Source organism: Clinocottus analis, unplaced genomic scaffold (assembly GCF_023055335.1).
Source record: "Clinocottus analis isolate CAN_PGR_092001 unplaced genomic scaffold, fCliAna1.0.p SCAF_23, whole genome shotgun sequence".
NCBI lineage: Eukaryota > Metazoa > Chordata > Actinopteri > Perciformes > Cottidae > Clinocottus > Clinocottus analis.
The window spans coordinates 8812126-8838458 of NW_027175965.1; the positions used below are offsets into that span (position 1 = coordinate 8812126).

At 41.2% G+C, this 26333-nt stretch overlaps 3 protein-coding genes across 7 annotated transcripts in view; all 3 read left to right on the forward strand.

The window, feature by feature from the left end:
* Window positions 1-6062, forward strand: kcnn1b (potassium intermediate/small conductance calcium-activated channel, subfamily N, member 1b). 2 transcript variants are annotated; one of them, XM_068589942.1, is made up of 9 exons: window positions 1-1121; window positions 1775-2212; window positions 2399-2494; window positions 2675-3093; window positions 3611-3752; window positions 4038-4148; window positions 4376-4503; window positions 4620-4689; window positions 4893-6062. In XM_068589942.1, the coding sequence occupies exons 1-9, from the start codon at window positions 12-14 to the stop codon at window positions 5178-5180; spliced, it is 2802 nt and encodes a 933-aa protein (XP_068446043.1). In that variant the 5' UTR covers window positions 1-11; the 3' UTR covers window positions 5181-6062. The 2 variants fall into 2 exon arrangements, with proteins under 2 accessions (XP_068446043.1, XP_068446044.1); XM_068589943.1 differs by lacking the exon at window positions 1-1121 and having other exon boundaries at window positions 1975-2212; window positions 2675-3120.
* Window positions 6063-6769: 707 nt separating this feature from the next.
* uhrf1 (ubiquitin-like with PHD and ring finger domains 1) lies at window positions 6770-16545 on the forward strand. The gene is given in 18 exon segments (XM_068590019.1): window positions 6770-6852; window positions 6854-6916; window positions 8655-8817; window positions 9158-9424; window positions 10030-10181; window positions 10701-10916; window positions 11032-11147; window positions 11342-11528; window positions 11764-11887; window positions 12125-12232; window positions 12364-12468; window positions 12630-12736; window positions 12844-13006; window positions 13225-13362; window positions 13747-13849; window positions 14089-14237; window positions 14679-14777; window positions 15116-16545. Coding segments are annotated over 18 exon segments (2490 nt in total). The 3' UTR covers window positions 15263-16545.
* Window positions 16546-17784: 1239 nt separating this feature from the next.
* Window positions 17785-26333, forward strand: part of kdm4b (lysine (K)-specific demethylase 4B) — a 37753-nt gene continuing 29204 nt past the window's right edge. The window contains exons 1-6 of one of the 4 annotated variants that reach the window (XM_068589720.1): window positions 17785-17900; window positions 19986-20414; window positions 21340-21515; window positions 22185-22299; window positions 22560-22753; window positions 25887-25918. In XM_068589720.1, coding sequence (XP_068445821.1) covers window positions 20013-20414; window positions 21340-21515; window positions 22185-22299; window positions 22560-22753; window position 25887 — 888 coding nt within the window. In that variant the 5' untranslated portion in view covers window positions 17785-17900; window positions 19986-20012 and the 3' untranslated portion in view covers window positions 25888-25918. Of the gene's footprint in view, window positions 17901-18294; window positions 18392-19985; window positions 20415-21339; window positions 21516-22184; window positions 22300-22559; window positions 22754-25886; window positions 25919-26333 lie in introns of those variants that run through there. The other 3 variants (XM_068589716.1, XM_068589717.1, XM_068589719.1) reach the window with 3 other exon arrangements.

Consider the following 26333-nt stretch of genomic DNA (forward strand, 5'->3'; position numbering starts at 1 on the left):
GCAGTGATGCCATGAGGTTGATTCTGGTTAAACCCACCAACGCAACGCGACGTCTTGACTCAACAGGTGAAGTCTTCCGCGATGGGGACCACAACCGTTGCACTTCAGGAGGGCCGACAAAAGCTCCCGAGGGGGCGCGCGATCGATGCTCAGGTACCTCCGTGGAAGCGTCTTCTTCCCTACAGGAAAGCAGCCCGTGCTGCGTGTCGTCCTCGCCCCATGAGAGGTCTAACGGCGTCAGTCCGCCGAGAGATTCGGTCCAGATGTCGCCAATGAAAACCAGAAACCTCACCCTATCCCAGCTGAGCGATCAGGACTGGCTGCTGCTCTGCGGCCAGGTCAGCGAGGATTCACCGAAAGCCGGCTCCAGCGCGGGACATCCAAACCAGGGTGAGCGGTGTGGTTGCTCCTGTCCTGATGCGCACCAACCTCCAAAGGCTTCTGGCTTTCATCCTCAACCAAAGCAGGGCGCCATCCAGCAGCAACACTGTCTCTCCAGGGTTTCAAACAAGAGAAGCCTTTCATCCTCACCACACACTCAGCCTTTCCCCCAAAGCACCCAGGCCCTGACCACTTGCCAGGTTTTACCGCAGCAAACAAACCAGAGGGATCTTTTGAAACCTTCCACGACCCATCCGCAGGATGATTTCCTGCTCCGCTGCAGTGACCGAGGAGCTCAAAAGGAGCAATCGCAGCAACCGCCGTGCAACCATTTTCAAGTTAAAGACAGCAGCCAAGCAACTTTATTCAACATTCCTCTGAACTCCATTGAGTGTGTTGAGACAAATCAGAAGCTGTACCAGCGCCCTCAGCCCGCCGTCTCCGCAGACTTCAACTGGAAAGAGCTTTTGGGCAAAGAACCACTGTTAGTTCAGCAACGTCCGAAACGAGACTCCGACTGCTCGACGAGCCGCGATCAGACCTGCGAGTCATCCGTAGATCCCTCCGTCGCCCTCAAGTGTCGACACCTCCCTTGCAACCCGTTGACCGGCACGGCGCGGGTGCAGAGGTCGTCTCCTCCGGCCGGTAACGACAGTGTCCGATCCTTCTCCAGCAGCCAGTACAGCTCACTGGAGAACCAGGATGTAGTGGCAAAGAGAGCCAGACAGCGACAGAGTCAGGTACATGGAGCTTCCTTAAAATGCTGTTGCCTTCTGACTTTGTGGAGGAGGACATCTTACCCCAAAATGTATTAAATATCATGGACATGTTAAAAAAAACAAAAAACTTTAAAATATATGTAATATATACTATACATATATATATATATATATATATATATATATATATATATATATATATATATATATATATATATATATATATATGTATATATATATATATATATATATATATATATATATATATATATATTTTCTTTATTTAATTTAAGGTCATTTCTTATATTTATATTTATTTAATTATATATATTTTTAAGGTAATTTTTATATATATTTTTTTCTTCTTTTTTAATATATATATAAATATATATATATATATATATATATAAATATATATATATATATATATATATATATATATATATATATACATATATATATATATATATATATACATATATATATATATATATATATATATATATATATTATTTTTAAATTCATGAAGTTTAGTTACAATGCTGTCATTTTACAAAAATATCTCCATGAGATTTAATACATTTTGGGGTAAAATTACAAAACATATTTTCTTATTTTCTCAGACTTCCGTCTCTCAGCGTTCTCGGTTCTGACCGTCTGACTTTCTTTTGCAGACAAACCCTCAGCAGCTCACTGGATCAAGACTCTCGCTCCCTAAACATCCGCCTCCACCTTCCTCCACCTCAGACACCGGCGACGTCGCCAACGGGGACGCGGTGCGACCAGCGAGCGGCCATGGCCACTCAGGGTCCAGTCTGGCAGATCTCTACTCGGGTCAACAGCCGGTTCAGCTTCTGCACAGCGCCGTGCTGGAGGACGCCTTCTCCAAGGTCATCAGAGAAGATTCCAGTAAGGCCAACAGTGAGAATCGGACCCGAGGAGAAGGCGGTGCACCACCGAAGAAGACCAAGGACATCAGCTACCGGCTGGGTCAGAGGAAAGCTCTCTTTGGGAAGCGCAAGCAGTTGAGCGACTACGCCTTGGTCTGTGGGATGTTTGGCATCATCGTGATGGTGATCGAGACTGAGCTGTCGAGGGGATTTTACAGCAAGGTACTGTCGTCCTCTTCAGAAATACTGTTATAGAAATTATAGAACCTTAAGTTGTCAAAACAGAATCTTAACAACAACTTTCTTCACTTTGAGGACATCGCCTTCTTTTATTGCTTCAGTCTGTCTTCGTGTCGTTAAAACCGGCTCCACTCCTCATGTTCATGTTTTTGTCTCCGTTATTTATAGGAATCCATGTGTTCATATGTCCTGAAAGGCCTGATAAGCATCTCCACCGCTATTCTTCTTGGACTCATCGTAATGTACCATGCAAGGGAAATCCAGGTACGTGCATACACATGAAGGGAACTGCATGCATACCTGTAGTCATCGGTTCCCTTGGTTAACCTTGTTTCCATCCAGGAGGAATAATACCAGGGTATTCTTAGTATTCTGACTGGGAAAACTTGCCACGGTCGGGTTAATTTAATATGCAGAACTCCTCACCTTGAGCTCCCTCTGCAGCTCTTCATGGTGGACAACGGAGCAGACGATTGGAGGATTGCGATGACCTTGGAGCGGATTCTCTTCGTCACATTTGAGCTCCTGATCTGTGCCGTCCATCCGATCCCGGGCCAGTACGTGTTCGCCTGGACGGCTCGACTGGCCTTCAGCTACACGGCCTCGGTGGCGGACGCCGACATCGACATCATCCTCTCCGTGCCGATGTTCCTGCGCCTCTACCTCATCGGCCGGGTGATGCTGCTGCACAGCAAGCTGTTCACGGACGCGTCCTCCTGCAGCATCGGGGCGCTCAACAAGATCAGCTTCGACACGCGTTTCGTCATGAAGACGCTGATGACCATCTGCCCCGGCACCGTCCTGCTGGTGTTCAGTGTGTCCTGTTGGATCATCGCAGCGTGGACCGTGCGTGTGTGTGAGAGGTATCCGAATCAGAATCAGCTTTCATGGTGCATGTACATTTTCACATACATGGAGTTTGACGCCGGATTCTGTGCTTCGTACTTCTTTACAATGCAAAAGATAAATATTTTTTAAAAACAGAAAAACAGTAAACAATGGCCAATATTCTTATTCTTCCTTTTCTTCCCTTAGTACCCGGCCATGGTGGAAAGTAACTAAGTACATACATTTACTTAAGTATTGTACTTTACTTGAGTATTTCCATTTTCTGCTACTTTATACTTCAACCCCAGTACATTTCAGAGGCAGACATCGTCGTACCTCTTACCCCTAATTCCTTCAAGCATATTTAGGCACTTCTTCCTCCATTGGTAACCAATTGCATTGTTTTAATATCATAAGTTTGTGCATTTTCAATGATATTCAAATAGTGGATAACCAAAAATCAGTGGTAAAACATTGTTCTTTGTGTAACTGAGCACAGACCCAACGTCTTCCAGCTTCCAGGGTTCACGTCCAGGTGTCGTGTGTCCGCAGGTATCACGATGCAAAGGAGGTGACCAGCACCTTCCTCGGAGCAATGTGGCTGATCTCCATCACCTTCCTGTCCATCGGCTACGGCGACATGGTCCCTCACACCTACTGCGGGAAGGGAGTCTGCCTGCTGACAGGAATCATGGTGAGAGTCACACAGATCCAGTACAACCGGACATGTGGTGGAGGACTGTATTTTTAACGGTTTATTGAACACTAACACTATTTTACATAATTATCGTAGTGGCACGGTGATGAGTTTCATCTTTATTATTGAACTTCTGCTCATTGAAACTTGAATTGGTTTGACTTTCCCAACAGTGTCATTTAAATAACTTTATAATGGTGAGTGTAAAATGGTGGAGATGTGATTGTGTGTGTTTTGTGTCACAGTCACCGACACCGAGTCTCTCCACGGTCTTTCTCTCAGGGAGCCGGCTGCACGGCTTTAGTGGTCGCCGTCGTTGCAAGAAAATCAGAACTCACCAGAGCCGAGAAGCACGTCCATAACTTCATGATGGACACGCAACTCTACAAGAAGGTCACATTGATTTCTGTTTTGTTTAAATGTTTCAGTCTTTTTCTTCTTTTTTTTTTTTTTTTTTTTTACCTCAAAGAGCATTACAGAATAACCAAATCCACAAAATGATGCGATGCAGAAGACCAAAACCAAACAAAGCACACGAGACAAACATTCCTCACTTTAAGAAAATAATTCAATAAATCCATCTCCTGTATTTTATTCGCATGAATATCTATTGTCCTCAGGTGAAAAACACAGCAGCCAACGTGTTGAGGGAGACGTGGCTCATCTACAAAAACACCAAGCTGGTCAAGAAGGTCGACCGAGCCAAAGTTCGCCACCATCAGCGGAAGTTTCTGCAAGCCATCCACCAGTAAGAGCAGAAACGTGTTCTGGCATGTCTATTCTTACATTTGTCAAGGCCATGATTTAAAATGCTTTTATTTTGTTTGGCACTTAAGTGACTTTGCTTCTTATTCTCAATTTCAGACTGCGAAGAGTCAAAATGGATCAAAGGAAGCTCGCTGATCAGGCCAATACAGTTGCTGACCTCGCCAAGGTTTGATATGCAGCACCCTCGCATGCATGTGCAGAGTTAGACTGAAGGCTGGTTTCATATTCATCCACTAAAGAGAGAACGCGTCTCTGTGCTTACCTTAAATCGAGAGCTTTGCTGCTACGCTCACCCCGATGTGTCTTAAAAATGGACCACAACATCCTGTAAAGTCAGATGTACACACTCTCCTTCCTGTTGCTTTCCAGACTCAGAACATGATGTATGATCTGGTGCTAGAGCTTCAACATCGAAGCGAGGAGCTGGACAGGAGGATCGTAGCTCTGGAGGAGAAACTGGACTCCATCCTCCTCAACGTGCAGTCGCTGCCCGTCGCGCTTTCTCAAGCAATAACAAAGCTACAGAAGGATTTCCTGGACGACTTGGCCTGTCGTGTCCACTTCCTGTCATCCTCCCTGAGCTCTGAGTGCTGTTCAGTCCCCGCCAGGCAGCTCTGTCCAGGACCCACCACCCCAGAGACCCCATACAGCTCATAGGCCTGACACACTGATTTTCTCTTTAGTCTGGAACTTTGTTTCATGCTGAGAGGGATTTTCTCAACATGCACTCTTTTTTTATAAAGTAGCACTCTGCGACTCATTCATTTAGTTACACACATGCACTCCTGGGACTTACGGCTATCGTCTCATACTGAGCAGCTCTAATGAAAAGGGAAGTGCCTCAGTCAGGGATTCTAGAGGAAGGGAAGAGCACTATTCCTTTATTTCCTCTACTCACAGGTCCACAGTTCGTCCGGGGATTCGGTTTTCAGCTCCAAATTTATGCCGCTTTTTTCTCACTCCAGAGGTCCGGGGGTAAGCTTTATGGATAATTACAATGTGATTGTCAATAAAATATACGATTAAAATAGCTTATATTTTATAGTCTAATTGAGTTAATTCCTCAGCAATACATCAGAGAATATTTTCTCCCCAATTGTTTCAGGGAAGAAATGCGCTCACAGATTTCATCAGGATAAGCTTTTCTTGTTTTTACCCACCGATCTTGCAATAATAATTTGTGAAGAAATACTCTGCCTTTGTAGACCTAGAAAATGGTTCTTGGAATATAATGATAGATTTTGAATACAATTGAAACCTCTCAGAAGTGGGCTTGACACCGGCTGGTTATGAAAAGGATCAGAAAGGCTTGCCATACATCTAAAAGTTGTTTTTGTTAGTGCCAAATGCCAGCTTAAAGCAGGAAAGAAACCTCAACTTAAGTTGTAAAACATTAATTTAACAATGCAACTTGTTCACTTCTTTACTCACATCTTTGCTTTTTTGTTCTGCTCATTTGAGATCTAATTTCTGTATGGCAATTGGCTGCTTCTTGTGTCATTTTTCTGTTTAGGTATAGTTAAGTTGTAAACTTGAAAATTGTGCAATAGAAATAAAGTGAATAAATTATGTAGAGCTCAGAAATCTTGCTTTGTGTTTTGCTAGCCTCAGCATGCACACCATTAATATGGCATGTACTTTCAAAAGCAGGTAATAGCAATTTTGCAAGGAATATATATATATATATATATATATATATATATATATATATATATATATATATATATATATATATATATATATATATATATATATATATATATAGCATCCATATACCTACATATAGATCCTCCTTTCACACATACACCCGCTTATTTCCAACGCTCCAGTTTTAACTAACTAGTAAACTAGTAGTTTTTAAAAGGGGATGCACTTTTACATCATTATTAAGCAGCGTTAATAAGCCAATCATACACGTTTAACACATTTTGACGGTACGTTTGAACAAGTAAAGTAATCGTATAACCAAATACCGAAACAGTCGCACATCAGACATGATAAACAGCTTTGCCAGTGAGGTTGTTTACAAGAACTACCATCTGCCTCCCCAAGTTACCGGGAGCTGGGGCCCTTTATAATCTCGCGATAAGTGTCCGCGGGCGAGCTGCACCCACGAGAACGTCGTTTCGCGCGCTGAGGCTAAACTCCAGTCACATTTCAAACTGACGGCTCTCTTAGCCAATGAACTCGATTTGCTCGGAGGAATTCCTCCAATGGCGAAGCTGTATTCTTAGAGCAGGCGGGGTATGAAAGTCTTGAAGAATAACTCATTGATCAATCTCCAACAAGCCATAGAGTTGGTCGCGCAAACCTCACTAAGAAGTTATTTGCGGAAAACCTGTGCGGTACTCCGTTAACGTCAATTTCGTGTTTTCACTTGGACGAACAAACAGGTACAACTCTTTTTTTCACTTATGTTTTATCAACTTTAAAAATTGTTACTCATTGATATTTTGAATCAGTTGCTAGCTCACTACTGTTAGCTAACTTGACAAAGTCCTACCTCGTTTATATTTGGGTTAACGTTACTGCACCAAGTTTTCCAGCCAGTCAAACGGACAAAACCAAATTAATCAACTATATTTAGTATTCGGGACAGTTTTTCGTGATGTTAAACGTACTGATTTCTTTTAGCTAACAAAACGTTCGCAGAAAAGCTGTGTAACAATAAGTTGTAACGTGGTTTGCTCTGGCGTTAAGCATTGATGGGGGCTGAAGAACTTGACTACCATGAGCTGTTATCTTGTGTTGTTGATCTGTAGTGTGGCCACATAACGTGGACCACATGGTGGAAAGTACAATTTAGCTTTGGCACATCGCCGCTTCATATGAAACAAAACAAACACGCTAACCTCAAACGCGTAGCTTTTCTTCTTTTTTTTTTCTTTCTTCATTTTGGCTCGTGTTTTTCGTATATATTTTAAGAAAAAAATGAATGGCGTTGCTGAATGAAAACCGCTGGGGTGGGAGGAAGTAGTTTTGTTTTCGGTGTTATTACTCGTGCTCACTGGTGTTGGGTTTATTTGGGGCAAGCGGAGCGAACAACACCTCAGCTGAGAGCGTAGAAGTAAAAAGACGAGCGGTCATCGAGCTCGCGGCTCAATCCTCAAGAGGAACAAAGCGCGGTCTTTGTGGGCCAAAGGAGTGTTTTTAGTTGTTTGTAATAATCGATTGAAAACTACATGCGAGGGAGCTTTCGGTGTGTTTTATTGTCGGAGAGCGAAGGCACATTGTTTGCTAGTGCTCCCTCCCCTCCGGATGTGCTTGCTTTTAAAAGAACTGGGAGTGGCCTGCAGCTCAGTTTCCCGCACTGTATTTAAATCAGCTTGTTCCCTCCCTTTCTGATGTTCTGATGCAGTGACAGCCCAGTACAGTACGTCCACAATGCACCGGTCAAGGACTGGCTTATTCATATTCGCCGCTGGGATCAATTTAGATAGATGGATAGATATACACGTTATTAATCCCCAAGGAAAAATTTGACTAAAATATATTTATTTTATACCATTATAAAATAACTTCATGGTTGACTGTCTACAAAATGCTCTAAAAGAGAAACTATCACAATTTGCAGGTTCCTTATCAGTAAATCTGTATTGTACGTTATGAAGATATAAGGAAATGTGTCTTTGATACGGTTCACATGAAAACAATATACTATTATATAATAATATTGATTTTTTTTAAACATCAAAATAAAGATGGCTACCTGATAGCATTGCCTGAACAGCCTCAGATAATATCACCATTCAGTTATTGCATGTAAATACATTGGGAATCTTGGCTAAATCCTTATTAGGGTAAACAATAATCATCTGTGGTTTTAATAAAACTTAAAATAAATTGTGCAATATCAGGCCAGCAGAAAATGCAAAAACCAAAATAATTTGGATTAAGAGACTAGACCATATGTTATCAGAAAAGGCCATAGTGGTTATTTATCAAGAGTTGTCACAGTTTATGCATTTAAACACAAATTAATAACAATTGCATCCTGTTGCTGCTCAGCGTGTTGGAGTTTAACAATACTGGCTGGTTTGTGTGCATGCTACCTGCTGGAGGCGACAAAATGAGATGATCCATTACATAAGACTGATTGCTTAAAGGTTCATGCTTTGGCTGTTGACACAGGGCAGCTGCAATGTGGATTCAGGTGCGCACTATGGATGGGAAGGAAACCCACCGGGTTGATTCCCTGTCGAAACTCACCAAGGTGGATGACCTGCGTCTCAAAGTCGCAGAGCTCTTCAAGGTGGAGCCAGAAAGGCAGAGGCTCTTCTACCGTGGCAAGCAGGTGAGGCGGCATGGTTCAAATTTAGACCAGAGATGTCCTTGATGCTGATCCTGGTATTTGTGTCCCAATTCTGAAAAATATTAGACTTTAAAAAATTAACAGTAGAGGATGTATGTGGAGGATGGTCATAGCTTATTCATGATATCTTCTTGGTTCCTCATGAACAAAGCAAAGAATGCATAAATAACAACCTATTCTTTTAATTAAAAGCATGTGATGAATAAAAGGTTCCTGTTATGACAAAGTATATTTCATATGAGTAAGCAGAAACCAGAAGAAAAAAACAAAATGTGTAGTGCTGCCTTTCTCTGTTTTTAACTGTCATATTTTTGTTTATCAGATGGAGGATGGCCATACCATATTCGACTACAACGTTGGTCTCAATGACATAGTGCAGCTGCTTGTTAGGCCGAAAATGTCTGCCGTTGATGTCATCAAAAGCAAAGACAAGGAAGCCGAGCTTTCTGACTCTGATTCTGGTTGTGGCTCAACCCAAAGTGAGTCTGACAAGAACTCAACTCACGGGGAGGTAGAAGTCCAGGCCGCCGGCAGCTCCACCCAGACAAACACCACAGAGCTCGTCGACCCAGGGTTCGGATATTACAAGGTTTGTTTTAACGGTGTTAGTTGGGAGTAAATTTAGTGTTTTTTTAAAAAATATTTTGTGTTTGCAGGTTGCTTTTGCTTTGTGGGGAAGAGGGCAGTATCTGCAAAAAAAAGTTGTTTTTAAAAAGACAAACATTTTTTCATCCACCAGCTGCTTTACTAGAAAAAAAGACATGTTTCCTAAACTGCAACAAACTGTTGCACACTGCATGACCACAATATTAAATGTAAAGTCTCAAAACACAACTACTATTTCTGTAAACTTGCTGCTGGTTAGCTTCATTGGTGAACTTTTGCATGGATATACAAATGCAAGTGATTTGTATAAAGTGGGGGTATAGTTGCTGCAATGAGTTTGAGCCTGTCTCCTTTTCTTCACCCACATTCTTATAGACATTGGGAACAAGTATAGTTTTACATGTTTATTAGTTCTGTAAATGTAAGGATAAAGCCAAGAGTTGAGTTCAGACAAGCCATTTTGCAAAAACTATCTGAACGATCACATTTTTTGAACACTTCATGAGATTATTTTTGTTTGTGTTACCAAATACACTGAAAACAAGAAGTACATTGTCTCTGAAGATCTTTGTTTTCTTTTTCTTTAAGATCAATGAGCTGGTGGACGCAAGGGACTTGAACATGGGCGCTTGGTTTGAGGCCCAAATCGTGAATGTTACTAAGACAACAAAGACTCCCAAAGAGGAGGCCGCTGAGGCGCAGTCAGCAGAAGAGATCCTGTACCACGTTAAATATGAAGAGTAAGGTTTCTTTGATTTGTTTCCGCATGGTCAAGGATGTCTCTATGAAATTTGTATGTATGTGATTATAGTTTTAAACTGTAGTTTGACGTTAAGTGTTTTGTATGTATTTATTCATAGTATACTTTAAACAGTTCATTTCAAATAGTGTGTGAATATAAACAAATAAAAGGCTAGCTGGAAGCATTTTAAATAAGAAGCCACCGTACTAATTTAAACTAACACACCCGATCATTACCTAAGTAACATGACTTGTGTGCTTTCATTTGAGTTAAAATAAGTTTCTGTTTCTTTGCCCTATCTGAAAAGTGTTTCTGTGTTGTAAGTATGTTGTTTGGGGAACATTCCTCTGAGTGCACCAGTAGTTGCTCCTCACCATTCAAACATTTTGATTCACTGCGCTGCACTCCCATGCAGCGCTGTGTAGGAAGCACCTGTGTGTTTGTGTGTGTTTGTGTGTGTGTGTGTGGCTTGCCTCTGAACTGCAAACTGACATGGTTTCACATTTGCTTATCGCAGTTACCCAGAGAATGGAGTCATTCAGTTGCTGGTTAAGGATGTTCGCCCGCGGGCCCGCACGGTGTACCAGTGGCACCAGCTGGAGCCCGGGATGGTCCTAATGGTCAACTACAACCCGGACGACCCCAAGGAGCGGGGTTATTGGTACGACGCTGAGATCCAGAAGAAGAAGGAGACGCGCACCGTGCGGGAGATCTATGCCAAGATTATCCTCGGGTAAGAACTTTGCATGTAAAGCTTTGGTTACTGCGCTCTATTGTAGGTAACTGCCACCAGTCTCATATCGCCTCAACCTGCTGAATGTGACTGACAGTTGGTTTCTTTTTTGCAGTGATGCTGGTGACTCTCTTAATGATTGCCGGATCATGTTCCTGACTGAAATCTATAAAATCGAGCAGCCCGGTTCTCTGGACGAGACTCCAGCTGGATCTGACAGTCCTTTAAAAAGTAGGTTGAAGATAAACATATTAAAGTATGAAAATGTGCGTTAGTGCCGTTTGACGGTGAATCTTCAGGGTTTTGAGTATTGTATTTGTCAACAGTTGATGTTTGATTTTACATATGAAACTTGCCCCTCCTTATTGAAAATGCAGATCAATGATTATAGTATAAATAATTAATGAAATATCTGTATTCTCCAGGATCAAATGGACCAGAGTGCAAGCACTGTAAGGATGATCTCAAGAAAAACTGCCAGTGGTGTAACTGCCATATCTGCGGCATCAAGCAGGATCCAGACAAACAGTTGCTGTGTGATGAATGTGACATGGCCTTTCACACGTACTGCCTGAACCCTCCACTCACCACCATCCCTGAAGATGAGGACTGGTCAGTAGGATCCAATGCAAAACAATCAATTCATATTCATACGTCTAGATATCCTAACATTTAACGTTTTGCAAATACTGCGTTTGAAAGTTTTCAAGTACTTTAAAATCTCTATTTAACATCTTTCTGCAGCTGTTAAACGATTTATTTTGTGACATGGTGTCATTCTTTTGGTCTTCACTTGTGTTGTTATTTGTTAAGCTCGATCTTCACTCTGCATGTCATACTCTCTCAGGTATTGCCCAGGTTGCCGTAATGATGCCAGTGAAGTTGTATTGGCTGGAGAGAAGCTGAAGGAGAGCAAGAAGAAATCTAAGATGGCTTCTGCCAGCTCCTCCAGCCAGAGGGACTGGGGCAAGGTGAGTGTTGGCAGACAGAGAATATTGCGTAGATGTGCAAATAATACGTGAGACATTTATAATTTGGATAAGTCAAGTATCTACCAGATCTGTCTAGGTTTGAAAAATAACATTAACAAACAGCGTTTGTACAGTATATTGTGAGAAATGCGCTTGGAGCTTAAATGCTCTATATACCATTGTAGGCAACTACCTACGATACTCTACTCTTCTAACTATTTACTCATTCCTCTCCAGGGAATGGCCTGCGTTGGTCGAACCAAGCAGTGCACAATCGTCCCGTCCAACCATTATGGACCGATCCCGGGCGTCCCCGTCGGCTCCCTGTGGAAATTCAGAGTGCAGGTCGGTCGCTCAACTGGAGTTGAATTGATGCTGTTATATGTTTGCAACATACGCCAAGTACAAACCATACTGAGGTTTTGTGATAATTGCTTCCAGTGGCCACCAATTTTTTAATTCTTATGCTTTTCTAGGTCAGTGAATCCGGTGTCCACAGGCCTCATGTAGCTGGGATTCACGGCAGGAGCAATGATGGAGCCTTCTCTCTGGTGCTGGCAGGAGGATATGAGGATGACGTGGTATGCTTTTTTTTGTTTTGTTAAAATGTTCCAAATATTAGGGCTTGTGTGATATCAGAAAAGTCCGTGCGATATGAAATCTATACGTTTCAAATTTAATTTGGCTGCTAAACATTTTGTAGTTTTTTAGTGTGTGTAATGTGATGCGTCTTGTGTTGTAGGATGATGGTAATGAGTTCACTTACACTGGCTCTGGGGGACGAGATCTTTCTGGAAACAAGAGGACTGCTGAGCAATCGTGTGATCAGACACTTACTCACATGAACCGGTATGACACGACATGACATCATGTATTTTAACTTCCTTTTTTAACTAACAGGTTTTGTAAATGGTCAAATTTTCCACCTCTTAATTGTTTACTCTGGGCCTCACCAGGGCGGTGGCTCTCAACTGTAACGTCCCTGTCAACGACAAAAATGGAGCGGAGTCCAAGAGCTGGAAGCAAGGAAAACCAGTAAGGGTTGTGCGCAGCTGCAAGGGCCGCAAGCACAGTAAATACTCCCCTGAGGAAGGCAACAGATATGATGGGATCTATAAGGTATGAGGGAACAGTGGACATGTTTCTGAAGTTATCAAACTGAATGATGCACACAACAATCATGCAAACTGTTTTTCATGGGGCGTTAAAATGTAATAAATGGATGAAATTGGTTTGCATCATCAGAACTGAAACACCGTTAGCTCACCATGTGTAATACATAACCTTGTGACTTTGAGTATATATTTTGATTGAGAGTACTTTTGTGTAATTTTCAGGTGGCAAAGTACTGGCCGGCGAAGGGAAAGTCTGGCTTCTTGGTCTGGCGGTATCTGCTGAGACGTGATGACGATGAGCCGGCTCCATGGACCAGAGATGGCAAGGAACGCATCAAGAAGCTCGGTCTCACCATGCAGGTAGAGATGATCTTTCAGGCTACATTGTACCAGAGGGTTTTTTTATATTCAAAAATTCCAAGTTTATTTGGGATGTATATGCATGCATGAGATGTGATCAGCTCTCAATTGAAATAGAATAAACTTGACAGCAGAAAGTTCCTTTTCATTTACTTTATTTAAGCACAATATTTGTAAAAAAAAAATCAACTTTGTCATGTTTCATCAGTTTACTTAAATTTGTGTCTAGACTGCTACAATGATTTGTTAAATAAATAATGGCCTCGTTTTACAAGCAAATCCTCAACTCCTCATAATTATAAAAGTATAAAAGTGTCTAAAAGCCACATATGTATTTATTTTTTGGAGTATGACTTTATTTGAATATACAACATTTTATTCTAGTATCCTGCTGGCTATCAGAAAGAAAAGGAGAACAAAAATGAAGTGGAGGAAGAGGCGGCGACACCCAGCAAGGCAAAGAGAAAGAGGAAATCTCAGGACAGCGGTAAGTCCTGTGGGTGTTTTTTTGTGTTTTAGTTTTTACTTCTGTATAATCTGCCATTGCAATACCCCCACAGCCATGCATTGGTAGACTGTATCACTGGTGGCATGCAGAAAGAGATTTTCAGTAGAAGTGATTTATAATGTCATATTTCAGATGGCAATAATGTTTCACTCAATTATCCTCGGTTACCTTTTCATACTCCACAGCTTTGTAGTGATTTTTCTATTTCCTGAACACAGATACCTCAAAAACCCCTCCAGGCAAGACTCCGAAGAAGAGTAAGGTAGAATTATACAAACTTACCCAGGAGCAGAAATCCCTCATCAAGGATGACAAGACGAACAAGAAGGTGTGGGACGAAGCCATGGAGTCACTGTCTCTTGGACCGGTGAGTGTGGCTGTGTATTTGGTGAAGTCATCAGCTGGATTTCTGAATGCTTTTTTTGGGGGGGAAAATGTTATTTCCAGTACAGTCCTGGCTCGTCTTGACACAGGCTGTTACACTGAGGAAATGTATGATTGATGGTGGAGAGTTGAATAAAAGAGACGGCACAACTAGTTTAAACAAAAGTTCTGTTTCTCTGTCGTATGTGAAGCGTCTTTGAGCATTTTGATAAGTGCTATATAAAATTATGAGTATTAATATCAAGGAAAAACATCACATTGGTGTGGATTCATTGCTGGACTGAAATTGGCCAGAATGAATGAAGAGTTTGGCTTGTTTGTTTAGAAGCAACAGAGGAGTTTAACTCCTCAAGCTTTTAACCTCCTGTTGGTCGAAGAGCCATTTGTAAAGCCGTTTCACATGTTTAATGTTTTCTTTCTGCAGAATTTCTTGAACAAAGTTCAAGAAATCTTCCTCTGCATTTGCTGCCAAGAAGTGGTCTATCAGCCCGTCACCACAGAGTGCCAACACAATGTTTGCAGGGTAAGAAACATCGTCTCAAACTGCTTGATAGTTTGGATCTTTTTGATTTGGTGCAGTATGTACAAGGTACTTATTCATAGTCAGTGTGTTAGTTACAGATTACAGTGGGAATACGCCAGTCTTATTGGATTTATTGCACTTAAGCAAAGCAATGTACTGCTGTGGACAAATCAGCAAACCTTTTTAAAAGGAAATTCTTGACTCGACCCACTAGGAGTGTCACGCACGGTCCGGTGGAGGTTGCATTGACTTTAATTATAATGGGTTCAAGCTCTATTCTGTAAAACCGAGTAGATGAGTTAGGTAATGGTGACTTAATGGTATGTGTTTCACCACAGGAATGCCTCCAGCGGTCCTTCAGAGCAGATGTGTACACCTGCCCGGCCTGCAGGCACGACATTGGCAAAAACTACCCCATGACCGTCAACCAGCCGCTGCAAGATATTCTAAATCAGTTTTTCCCAGGGTACAGCAGTGGGCGATGATCATTGGTTGTGCATGCTCAGTCCTTAAGGAATCGCGATGTAAACTGTAAGGGGAATTTTCAGTAGAGGCAATAAAGAATCAGTTTCTCTTAATATATTTTTATGACTATAAAACTACAATTTTTGTGGACTTCAATGCTACCGTTTTCCCCTTGGATCTGCCATGATGTGTCAGTAGAATAATTGAAAATTCCTTTGTAACTGTATCGTTTCTCCGTTAATACCTTACACCGGGAACTAGTGTTTTATTTTGTTCCATTAACTAATGTTATCCATATTGTAAAATGTTTTAATCAAATCCCTCCATGTTGAGTCTAGAGTGGTTTAGCCGTTTGCTCAACTTGTTTGGATATTCTTTTTACGGCTTTTATTAGAATCTGGATCTTATCTGTTATGCCGTTGGCTTGATTGTTGTTGGTATTTTGGTAATACAAATTCAGATTGTGTAGTCGGGGGGGTTTTAAGTGGTTTACTCGCATCTTACCTGGAGGCCTCAGCTATGGGCCTTTTGCACCGAATGCAGCTGCCGTGCTCTGAAACCCGTTATTTCCAAAGGTTTGCACAGCGACACGACACATTTTCGTGAAATGTGCGCTAGTGCACACTGCGTCCTGTGTGAAAGGGTTAATTTGCGTCTCTTGTAGGGATATAATCTTCTCTACTTGACGTTGGACAACCTATCAACATAATATAGCCTTGACAGACTTCCAGGCCAAATGTGACGTTTTCCGTTTGTCGCGATATGATAAGATGATTTGAAATTGCACCAATGTGGCAAGAGAACAAAGCTGCTCTATACGAGCTGACCTTGTTTTCCTGCTCTTGAGCGCTCTGAGAGGAAGTGTCTTTGCGTGGAGAACGGTGTTCTCAAACGTGGTTGGATTTTCTAACTAGTATATTGGTTCCTTTTTAAATATGTTCATACAGTAACTTTATACCTGTATATTAAGTTTGGCAGACTTGTTTTGAGAGTTAATTATTTGATACAACCTTGAAAGCTAAACATCATACAGCGGGGAAGATTTAAATTGTCCCTCTTTCGTAAAAGTTCACCTTTTGTTAAAGTCCAAAGAAACAAAAGTGCTTAACCAGGAGTGTAATGTCGGAATCCCATCTGTTTAGATCCTTAGACATAGTCTCTGACACCCAAAGCTAACGGAGTCTAGAAACTTTTTGTACTTTTTTCTAAAATTTAAATTTGTACTTTTTCATCTTTTTATAATCCATTACTGCCATCTTTGTGTGTGTGTGTGCGTGTGTCTCTGTCTGTGTGTCTGTGTGTGTTGGGGGAGGGGGGGTGGGGCTGTTCAGTCAAATGTTTGTCTCTTGTTGTCACTTGTAATACTTGACCTTATTTAAAAACAGGAAATGCTTGCATCGAGATACGTTAAGGAAATTCCACACACTGCTCCTGAAATTTTAAATTGAATCAACTAAATTATCTGAATTTGTTATTGACTACTTTTGCCGTTGCCTTTTGTCATTTATGAGTTTTTGGTGTTGAATTTCAACAGCAGTGTGTGACTGTCTGTCTACATGCCAGCACTTTGAGTTTTGATTGAGAGACAAATATTTCGATAGACTGGGAAATGTATATTTTCTGAAATTGTATAATTTGTAGTCCCTTTTTTTAGTTTTGATATGTAGTTTTAAAATTGCTTGCACACTTTTGGTGCAAAAAATTGTCAATACATTTTCAGTGTTATTCAATAAAAAAAGTTGAAATTCATTTTTTTTGTTTTTTTGGGGGGGGCGGTCGGCTTTGATGTAATCCTGAAGGTGTATGACCTTAAATAAACTGTTGATATACATTTGATATTGTAACAAACTGGGCTGCACGGCCATGACAAAAAAATTGGGATACCTGCAACCTTGCAAAGTGTGTGTATATAATGATGTATAGTCTAGAGACAAACAATTATTTTTTAACAACGAGCCAAATGGACCAAAGAGACCCACCAACTGAAACCAGAGAGCCTTTGACACACAAGGCCCAGGTGTTCCCACTCTTCTGATGACCCTCTGCCACGCCCACCTCCAACACCTGCAGGGACAGACAGGGTTGTCACAATACATATATGTATTCATTTTAATTATATACCTGTTGTAACTATCCATTGTAATTGTATAACTGCTAAAAAAAAAAGCAAAACACTTGTAAAGATAGAAAGTCAAACACCAAGATTCAGAACAAACTGGTTATGGATCAAATAGAGCTTGATGAACACTGTTTTGGACAAACATTTCAAAATGTTCAGGCATAACAATATTAGTTTAAATGTGTTTAATTGCCCTGAGTTTATTATTGTCCGTGGATTATTGCGTTCAGTTAACGATCTGAGGCGTGCACGTCGATTAAGTACCAACACAGAGGATGAGTAGTAACGTGCAGCTATTTTCATTGGTTGATTTGTGTGTCTATTAAACAAATAGACCAACCATATAGTTGGGTTTGTAAAGACGCAACCCATCATCTGGGTGATTCCACCAATCGCGAGGCTTAGTTTGTGAGGTGGGCGTGACTCCGAGTAGCCAGTGCTAGCTAATGCTACAGGAAAATCCATCCAGGGAAATTTTTACAAAACGAAACCAAATTGATTGATTAAAACAAGTACGGCACAAAACGTTGCAGCAGCAGGTAATATTTACCAAACGGGAAACATTTTTGTACAATTGTGAAGACTGTATTCTCGTGTAATGCTGTTGAGTGGGGGTTGTCGTCGCGTTGTTTTGTTTTTTCTAAACGAAGATATGGAAGTAGCTACTGAGCTAGTGGGCTAACCAGCGTTAGCTAAGAATACACAAACGGTGTAAATGTGAGCAGTATGGTTGATAATAACTGTTGATTTCACGCATGTGTACAATCTTGGAAGGCGGCTTTGAAGGTTGACGTGAGTTCTACATTTTCTTCGTTTTGATAGGTGCAGATAGGGTTTTTTGTTTGCTGTCTTCGATGACATGCTAACAGGTAATGCTGGTTGTGCATAGTCGCCCTGAGCAACACCATCACCAACTTCATTTGAGAACGAGCAGTGGCGTTTTACTTCGAGTCAGAGATATGAATGAACTATTGTTTGAACAAATGTTGTATATGGATATTTGCATATCATTCAGTTGCTCGGTAAGGAGGTCAGTGTGCCGCAATATTGAAACAAGTTTCAGGCCCAGATACCGTTAAAGGGGCCGTGTAGGCCATTTTTGTTGTGGTTAGACAGCTGGGGGTCATGTGGCCTGTCATGGCTCACTCTATAGATCAGCACTGGTGGGACAGAGGGCCCGACCCATGCTGGTGACACGTTACCAAATGTTGGAGCGAGTGAAGTGTTGTAAATTCTTGTTTTTATGACCACCATTTATTATGGAAGACATGTGTGTGTCGGTCACTGAGCAGGAAACCATAAGAGTAAGTGTATTGAAGTCGCTGATGTATGCTTGAAATTGAACTGTCATTCAAAGCTCACGTTTCCTGCTCAACAGTGTGTTTGTTGTTTGTGCAGATTTCGTGTTGAAATGTCTCTATTTGTGGTTTTATTTATTTATTTTTTGAGGGGGAAGTTAACATTGACAACTATCATCTTATATTGACACTTGCTGGGGCAAGCCGATTCAGGGTTTCCATAAATCTAGATCATGTTTCTGAGGTTGACATGTCATACAACAATTTTCCAATTTGTATTTATATCAAAAACATAAAATGTTTATTCCTACATGCATGTATGCAAATCTTACATTTTGCATAATTCAAACCGCTATCTTTCATGTAAATGAATTCAGGAAAACAGAGTTCTGTATTTTTTTCTGACTAAAGCTGAGCTAAACTAAAGTGTTTTATAATTTTACATTCTACCAAATCGACACATGTTTGATTTCATGAAGTAGGGGAAAAGGGTATCCAAATAGAACCATACATTATATATGCTGCTGTGTCATGTGAAAAGAAAATATTTCGAAAAGTGACCTACATATAAAATATCTGGAAAAGGAAAAAAAACAACAACACCCTGAACAATTATTAAAATAGTACACCAATGTCACACCTTCTAATTGCTTTTTTTGTTGGACCAAAACCCAAATATATGCAGTTTATTATAATACACAATCAAGAAATGTATAATTTTGATTGGATTATAGGTCAACCGACTGATTGCTACATCTCTAAGATGACATTGTCAATATTGTTGTTTGCTGTTGGGGAGTCTCTGTTCCAGAGGTAGCTCTTTCAGTTAGTGTTGGAGATATCCGGGTGGAGTTTGTTGTACTTAGGGTCACATGTTTGTCAAACCCAAACTTCAGGCCAGTTTGTTTGAAGGTCCTATTCACACAGTTAGCAAACACTTGTTGCCAGTAGTATTATTAGGACTATGGGTCAAATTGTCCTGTGACTCAGTTTGAAAGTTTTCGTCATTTGTCTAATTAGAGTGAGACAAAGCAAGAGTTTTAGTAGATGAAAGAAAGGTGAGAGTAACAACTCAAGTCATTTATCAATTCAGTGCTATTATGGTTAAGCACAGCCAGCTATGCTGCTGGATGTGGTCAGGTGTGGTTTGTTGGATCTCAATTTATTTATTTAGTAACATCACTAACATCCTGTTTATCCTGGCCGTGACTTTGTCAGCCTGATCAGCAACCCTGCACTCTGTGTAAAATAACTCTGCTCCTTGCAGTGTAAAATAAGCTGCGATGGACCGAATATGCCCTGATTGCCCATGTTTTCCCTTTCCAGGTTTACCTGCAACCCTGAAAAGACCCGATGGCTACTGACATGCCCATGGAAACGGTGCTGGTTCCTCAGCCGGCCCCAGCCTCACCCCCCGACACCGCCCCAGCTTCTCCTCCTGGTCTCGGCTCTAGCGCAGCCCAAGACCAGATTCCCACCGAGGTGCCAGCAGTTGCTGAAATCCTAGACACAGCGATGACCTCAGAACATGATGCTGCTCCAGATCTCACCCCGGCTCTTCCTACAGACCCAGACGCTGCCCCAGTCCTTGCCCCGGGTTCTGGGCTGCCCCCTAACCCTTTGCTGCCAGTCAGCGCTCAGAACCCCAGCTGCAAGATCATGACCTTCCGGCCCACCGTGGAGGAGTTCAAAGACTTCGCCAAATACATCGTCTACATGGAGACTCAAGGAGCTCACCGCGCCGGCCTCGCAAAGGTGAAGACAGCACACCTGCACTCTTTTACACATGCACTCGCATATTTTATGTCGTCCTTCACCTCTCACAGTGAGGTTTAATTATTTCAGTACATGTTAAATCCCATCAAGAGCTACCGTTCATATCCTCTTTCATCTTGCATTGCCAAGCTTCTATCTAAAATGATTTTTTTACTTCTTACCAACCAGTATTGACAAATTACTATTCCAAGTTATTAAAGCACAAAATTCCATATTTTGTTAATTAACAACCAAACTATTTTACATTATGTACTTATTTGTGTATATTCTTTTTAAATGAAGGAGCTGAATTTGGCAAATGTTTGACAATTTGTGTTATGTTGTTGCAAAATATTGTTCATTAACAGATAATGAGTATCAAAGTTAATGCAGTTGAATTAAATAAGAATTTAATGTCCTGCCCAAATACAGTCCTCTAAAGTTTGGATGAGCTATTTGAAAAATTTAGCTGTAAAAATACTGTAAAAACTAAAGAAACATATTTGAATTTTCATCATATTTCTCTTCTAAACAATTGAAAATAAACTTGAGCAACGCTTTTGAGATGACAGGAACTAAATTTAACCTTGTACATCTTCTCAAACAGTTTTGTTTGCATAGAGCAGTCAGTGTCCATGTTAAAGGCTTGTATATGTGTCCATGTTCAGGCGCTTTACAGATTTTGTTTATCTCTCTGAAGCAGTTTCTGTCCAGCTGAAGACAGAACCCAGTCTTGCACTACTCACACATGCAGGCAGGCTTTTACAGGCAGCTAGTACACTGTTTCCTCCCCAGCATGGCCTCATGCCTGTTCTTCTCCCACTGTCCTTTGTGTCCGACAGGCTCCGTACTAAAAGCGTTAAAGCACTCAATTTGAATGTCGGCGTACTGAATGTAAATATAAATGATATGTGTCGTTCACCAGGTGATTCCTCCAGAGGGCTGGAAGCCCCGGAAGTCCTACGATACCATCGAGGACATGGTCATCCCAGCTCCCATCATGCAGGTGGTGACTGGACAGTCGGGTCTATTCACCCAGTACAACATTCAGAAGAAGTCCATGACCGTGAGCGAGTACCGCAAGCTGGCCAACAGCAAGAAGTGAGTCCACACAGAGGCCTGACTTCTACATATAATTGCTCTTTTTTTATATTTGTAGGCACACTCAGCCTTGTGTTGATAAAATAAAATACGAGCATAATGTCTAAGGACCATTGGTTAAAACAGGGCTGTGAAAAGGAAAAAGGTTTAAAACATACATTTCTCAAAAGAGTCTCAAAGAGAAATTGTTCTGATTTGTATAAATGAGAGTAGATTTCTTTCTGTTGAGCAGCGTAAAAAGTGATTTAAAGTTAAAGACCATCTGAACATCAGAAGACACTGAAAAGCCTTGTTACTTGTTCCTGTAGGTTTGTTTTGGTGTCTCGTCACTAGAGGGCAGAAAAGAGTTTAGTGGTCATACAATGTCTAAATGAACTTAAATGAAGGCAGAAGTAAAACCATATCTATATTTATTTTGGGTTTTGTGTAGGGATGCCATGTATAATAATATAAAATGATAATATTGATCTATTATAAAAACATTGTCGACATGATTTTAATTTGGGTGTTTGTTGCAAAATCTAAAAATGTCTGTATGGCTGTATGACTTCCTTTATTTAAGAGGAAAATTGGCCCCTAATGAAGAAGCTAACATGTTCGTGATTGAACTGCTCATATTGCTGGATGCTTGTTGACTCACAATATAACTCCTGTGCCGTGTTTTTCAAGGTACTGCACACCCCGGCATAAAGATTTTGACGACCTGGAGAGGAAGTACTGGAAGAACCTGACATTTGTGTCACCCATCTATGGTGCTGATGTCAGTGGCTCCATCTATGACGAGGTGAGGGTTTTGTGTGTGTTTCTAAGAAGTGTGTAAGTGCTGGGGCTAATATGTTAACAGTGTTTTTGCTATATGCTTTGATCAGGGTTATTAATTCGGTCTGTTATTCAGTGAGTTGAGGACAACAGTGTACTTTTTTTATTGGATGACCTGGTTACTAAAGTAAAAAAACACTACATTGTGATTAATTAACGCACCATAGTGAAGCACATCTTAATTCATATTTTCTCCTAAAAAAAATGTCCGTTGGCTCCGTTCAGGACATTCAAGAGTGGAATATTGGCCATCTCAACACACTGCTGGATATGGTGGAGCAGGAGTGCGGCATCGTCATCGAGGGTGTCAACACTCCCTACCTGTACTTCGGCATGTGGAAGACCACGTTTGCCTGGCACACTGAGGACATGGACCTCTACAGCATCAACTACCTGCATTTTGGACAGTCAAAGTCCTGGTCAGTCACTTTTTTAATTACAATATTACTTCAATTCTGTTCCAACAATGGCGGCTATACTTTTAGATATCAGCAGGAAGGTTCTGCATGTGACTCAGTGGAGGCTTCAGTATAGGATGGACCAATCTGCTAATTATATCCCATCGGTTGTTAGATTTTTAAATTGTATATTTAAAAAAAACATATTTTTAAAAATGATAAAATAGCTGTAATTTATCTTAGAAGGCCTTGAAGTGTAATGCTGAGGTTTTTAAAAAAAGAGTAACTTCTACATACTAAGAGTGGGTCAGAATAAAGATGGATAGATACAGCAATGTCTTGTTTTATTTTCCCAAATACTGATATTTTATAAAAACATGTCTGCTCTAAACGGCTGCGTTGGGTTGTCCGTCGGTCATCCTCGTCCGTCCTCTTGAATGGGATATTTTGGGTATTCCTGTTGGAAATTTCTTACATTTTTGGTCCGTCTAGAACTCAACGATGAACTCATTAGATTTTAGAGGTCAAGGTCACTGTGACCTCACGTCTGTCCCATTCTTACAGCGCGATATCTCATGAACGCTTTGAGGAAATGTCCTTACATCTGGCACCAACGTCCACTTTCATTGGATGAATTCTTACTAGAACTTAGTAGATAAAAGTCACGGTAACCAATTTCACACAAATGTCACACTGGATAAAATAATGAAATGATGATATTTTGGACAAACACGGATGTAAACTGCAACTTGACTGGTTGGCGGAGGCAAATGACTGAGGCGGTAATTCTTACATTTTTTAGGAGTAGCAAGCCTTAGATCCTCTGCTTTAGACTCTATTACAACGCGTTGTGCTAGTTTGAATCGGCCTTGTTGTGCTCACAGTATTGATTGGTTATTTCACCTTCTGAGGATTCCTTATTAGGCAAATAACAAAAGTTTCAGATGTGATTGCACTCGACATGCTTTTGCTTTCAAATAGATTTTGACCTTTTCGAAATTAAATTTGTTCATCCTCTTCTATCATTTCCAGCTTTTTTTCAATGTTTTCCTCTCTGTTTTACTATCAAACCACTTTGATTTGTTCTCTGAATGTTGAACAAAAGAAAAACTCCATATCATGACCTGAGTTTTGTGTGTTGTGAAATTCGTCTCTTGTGCCCGGGCAAGCGAAGAGCATTTGCTGCAGCTGGGTGGGTAAAGCTGGCTTTCTATTCTGTGCATCATTATTATATGCACTCACCTCTGGAAGTCCTTGGTACCTGCAGAAAAATACTTATTTTTTCTTTTCTCCTTTGCCCCTTGATTTTCTTGAGTGTTTTCTGTTCTTTATATATATTTCTTTACCTCCACATTGTTTCCATCTATTACTGCAAAGGGTGAGCAGTGCCAACCCAGCCTTGAAGCATTCAGAAATATAGTTGTGTGTGTGTCTGTGTGTTTCTCTGTTTGTTCTCACATCTGTCTTCCTTTTTGTCACAGTATGCATCCCTCCAAGTTCCTCTCCTGTCTGCTTCCTGGAGGGGTGTTCGCTGCATGTGTGTTACCAGGTCCTCTCTCTGTGATGTTTGCTCTCATTAAAATCATCTATCTGTCTCGTTTTCACACCTGCGTGTGTGTGCGTACAGCCTGATGTTCCACACACACACACACACACACACACACATTTCTTGACTCAAAATCCCTACCAGGTGGTAGAGGAGTTTATCGTGATGCTGTTTGCCGGTTCAACCCCATTTGGCTTTATTTGTATTTCTTGAAAGACTCATTATATAAATCTTGGTAGTGGTGGATCTCCTCGCACAACTTCTCTTCAAAACAAGCCTCCACTTTGTTATCTTCTTCCTATTGGAAAACCAACTCGAGGTGCATACGTCGCCAACTGGACAGCAGTGTGCAGCGACACTGTAGCATGCGCTGTTGGCATGTTGTGTGTCCAATTTGGTGACTCATTTCTCGCTGAGCGGGCAGACATGAATATATCTAAGTATGAATTGGACTTGGGAGGCAAGAGGAAAAATAATCAAATTAAGTTGTTGATATTTACAAGCAATTGTGCATACTTCTCTCTTATTAAAATGGGACCGATGATTTGTGTATGTGTCACACTGCCTCTATGACTTTTTAAAGCTTAATCTGCTCATGCTGAGTCTGCAGTTTGCCAACACATTAATGCATATTAACATTCTTTATACCGCCACTTACTTTGCCCATACCATCATCCATATTAAGAGTAATTTAGTTTTAGATGGATGGATCGATGCACACCGTGCCCCCCCCCCGCTTTCTTTTAATTCTCTTGCTTGGTTTGGTTCTCTCACTCCCTCAGCGCTCGCCAAGCCATCCCATCCTCATTTTTCTGAAATTGAATCATTTTCACTTTTACACTTGTGTGTGGTGGTGTAATTACATCCCGTTAAACAGAGCATGCCCCCTTAAAACACACACTCTTCCTCTCGTAGTGCAGCCGTTTGTGAAATTAAGTCCATTCCCCCTGCAACTCGACTCCTATCAAAGTCAGACCCCGCCGCAACGCCGCGACTGCTAAACGCATTCGCACGCTGGCGAGTGTGTAAAAGATCTCAGCCTGAGCAGTCTGTCACTTTCTCCTTGTCTTCATCCCTCCATCACTCGTTTTCTCTTTATTTTCATTGCTGAAACTCTTAATCACGCTTCTACTCCAACACACAGCAGAGGCTCTGCTGTCAGATAAAAGATTAACCTCGGAGGCATGAGAGGGAGAGTCAGGTAAAGACTGACAAAAGAGAATTAAAAGGGATGTTTTGAAGTGTACCCCAGCTGCAGCTTCCCGAGTTCATTATGAATTCACCACCCTCATCCTCTGTAGTCCAAAGGTTTAGTCCAAAGGTTTAGAACCATTCTCAGTTTGTTTTTGTCTCAGAGGAGCTGAAGATCTGTATGTAGCATTAGTTGGGTTGTAACTGATGTTTGGTGGGGTGTTCTGGGCTTGGACTTGTTTTACTTGTTTGTAATAATGGAAGGCTCCTTTACAGGTTCCATAGTTGATTTTAATATGTTTCTAGTTGGCTCAAAGAAGGTCTAAGATCAACTGCCGTGAGCGTTCTTCCGGTCAAAGTGTGTGTGTGTGACATTGCACTCATGTTTGATGCCAGTATTATTGTTTGTTTTTGCAGAAGTCTAACGGGCAACCGCCGTTTCTTCTCCCACCACACTTGCCGTTGTTAGCACTGTTTGCACCGTTAGCTTGCTGCGAGTTGACTGTTAGCCACCAGCTCCTGTGCAGGCAGGTAATCACAGCTCTATGTAGCTGTCCGAATGATAAATGTTAAACAAGAGAAACTTGCTTGTCACTATTTAAGAGCATCAACAATTAGTGTTCCTCTTCACGCATGTTAACACATTAAGCATGCCTCCATGTGCTGTAGCATGTGTGTAAAACACATTAAGCATGCCGACATGTGCTGTAGCATGTCTCTAAAACACATTAAGCATGCCTACATGTGCTGTAGCATGTCTCTAAAACACATTAAGCATGCCTACATGTGCTGTAGCATGTCTCTAAAACACATTAAGCATGCCTACATGTGCTGTAGCATGTCTCTAAAACACATTAAGCATGC

Excerpts from the sequence above, each read along its gene's own strand:
- kcnn1b (XM_068589942.1), top strand. The coding sequence starts at position 12 with ATGAGGTTGATTCTGGTTAAACCCACCAACGCAACGCGACGTCTTGAC. Across the intron at positions 3,094-3,610 it reads ACCGTGCGTGTGTGTGAGAG|GTATCACGATGCAAAGGAGG; the intron begins GTATCCGAATCA and ends GTGTGTCCGCAG. Across the intron at positions 4,690-4,892 it reads CAGTTGCTGACCTCGCCAAG|ACTCAGAACATGATGTATGA; the intron begins GTTTGATATGCA and ends GTTGCTTTCCAG.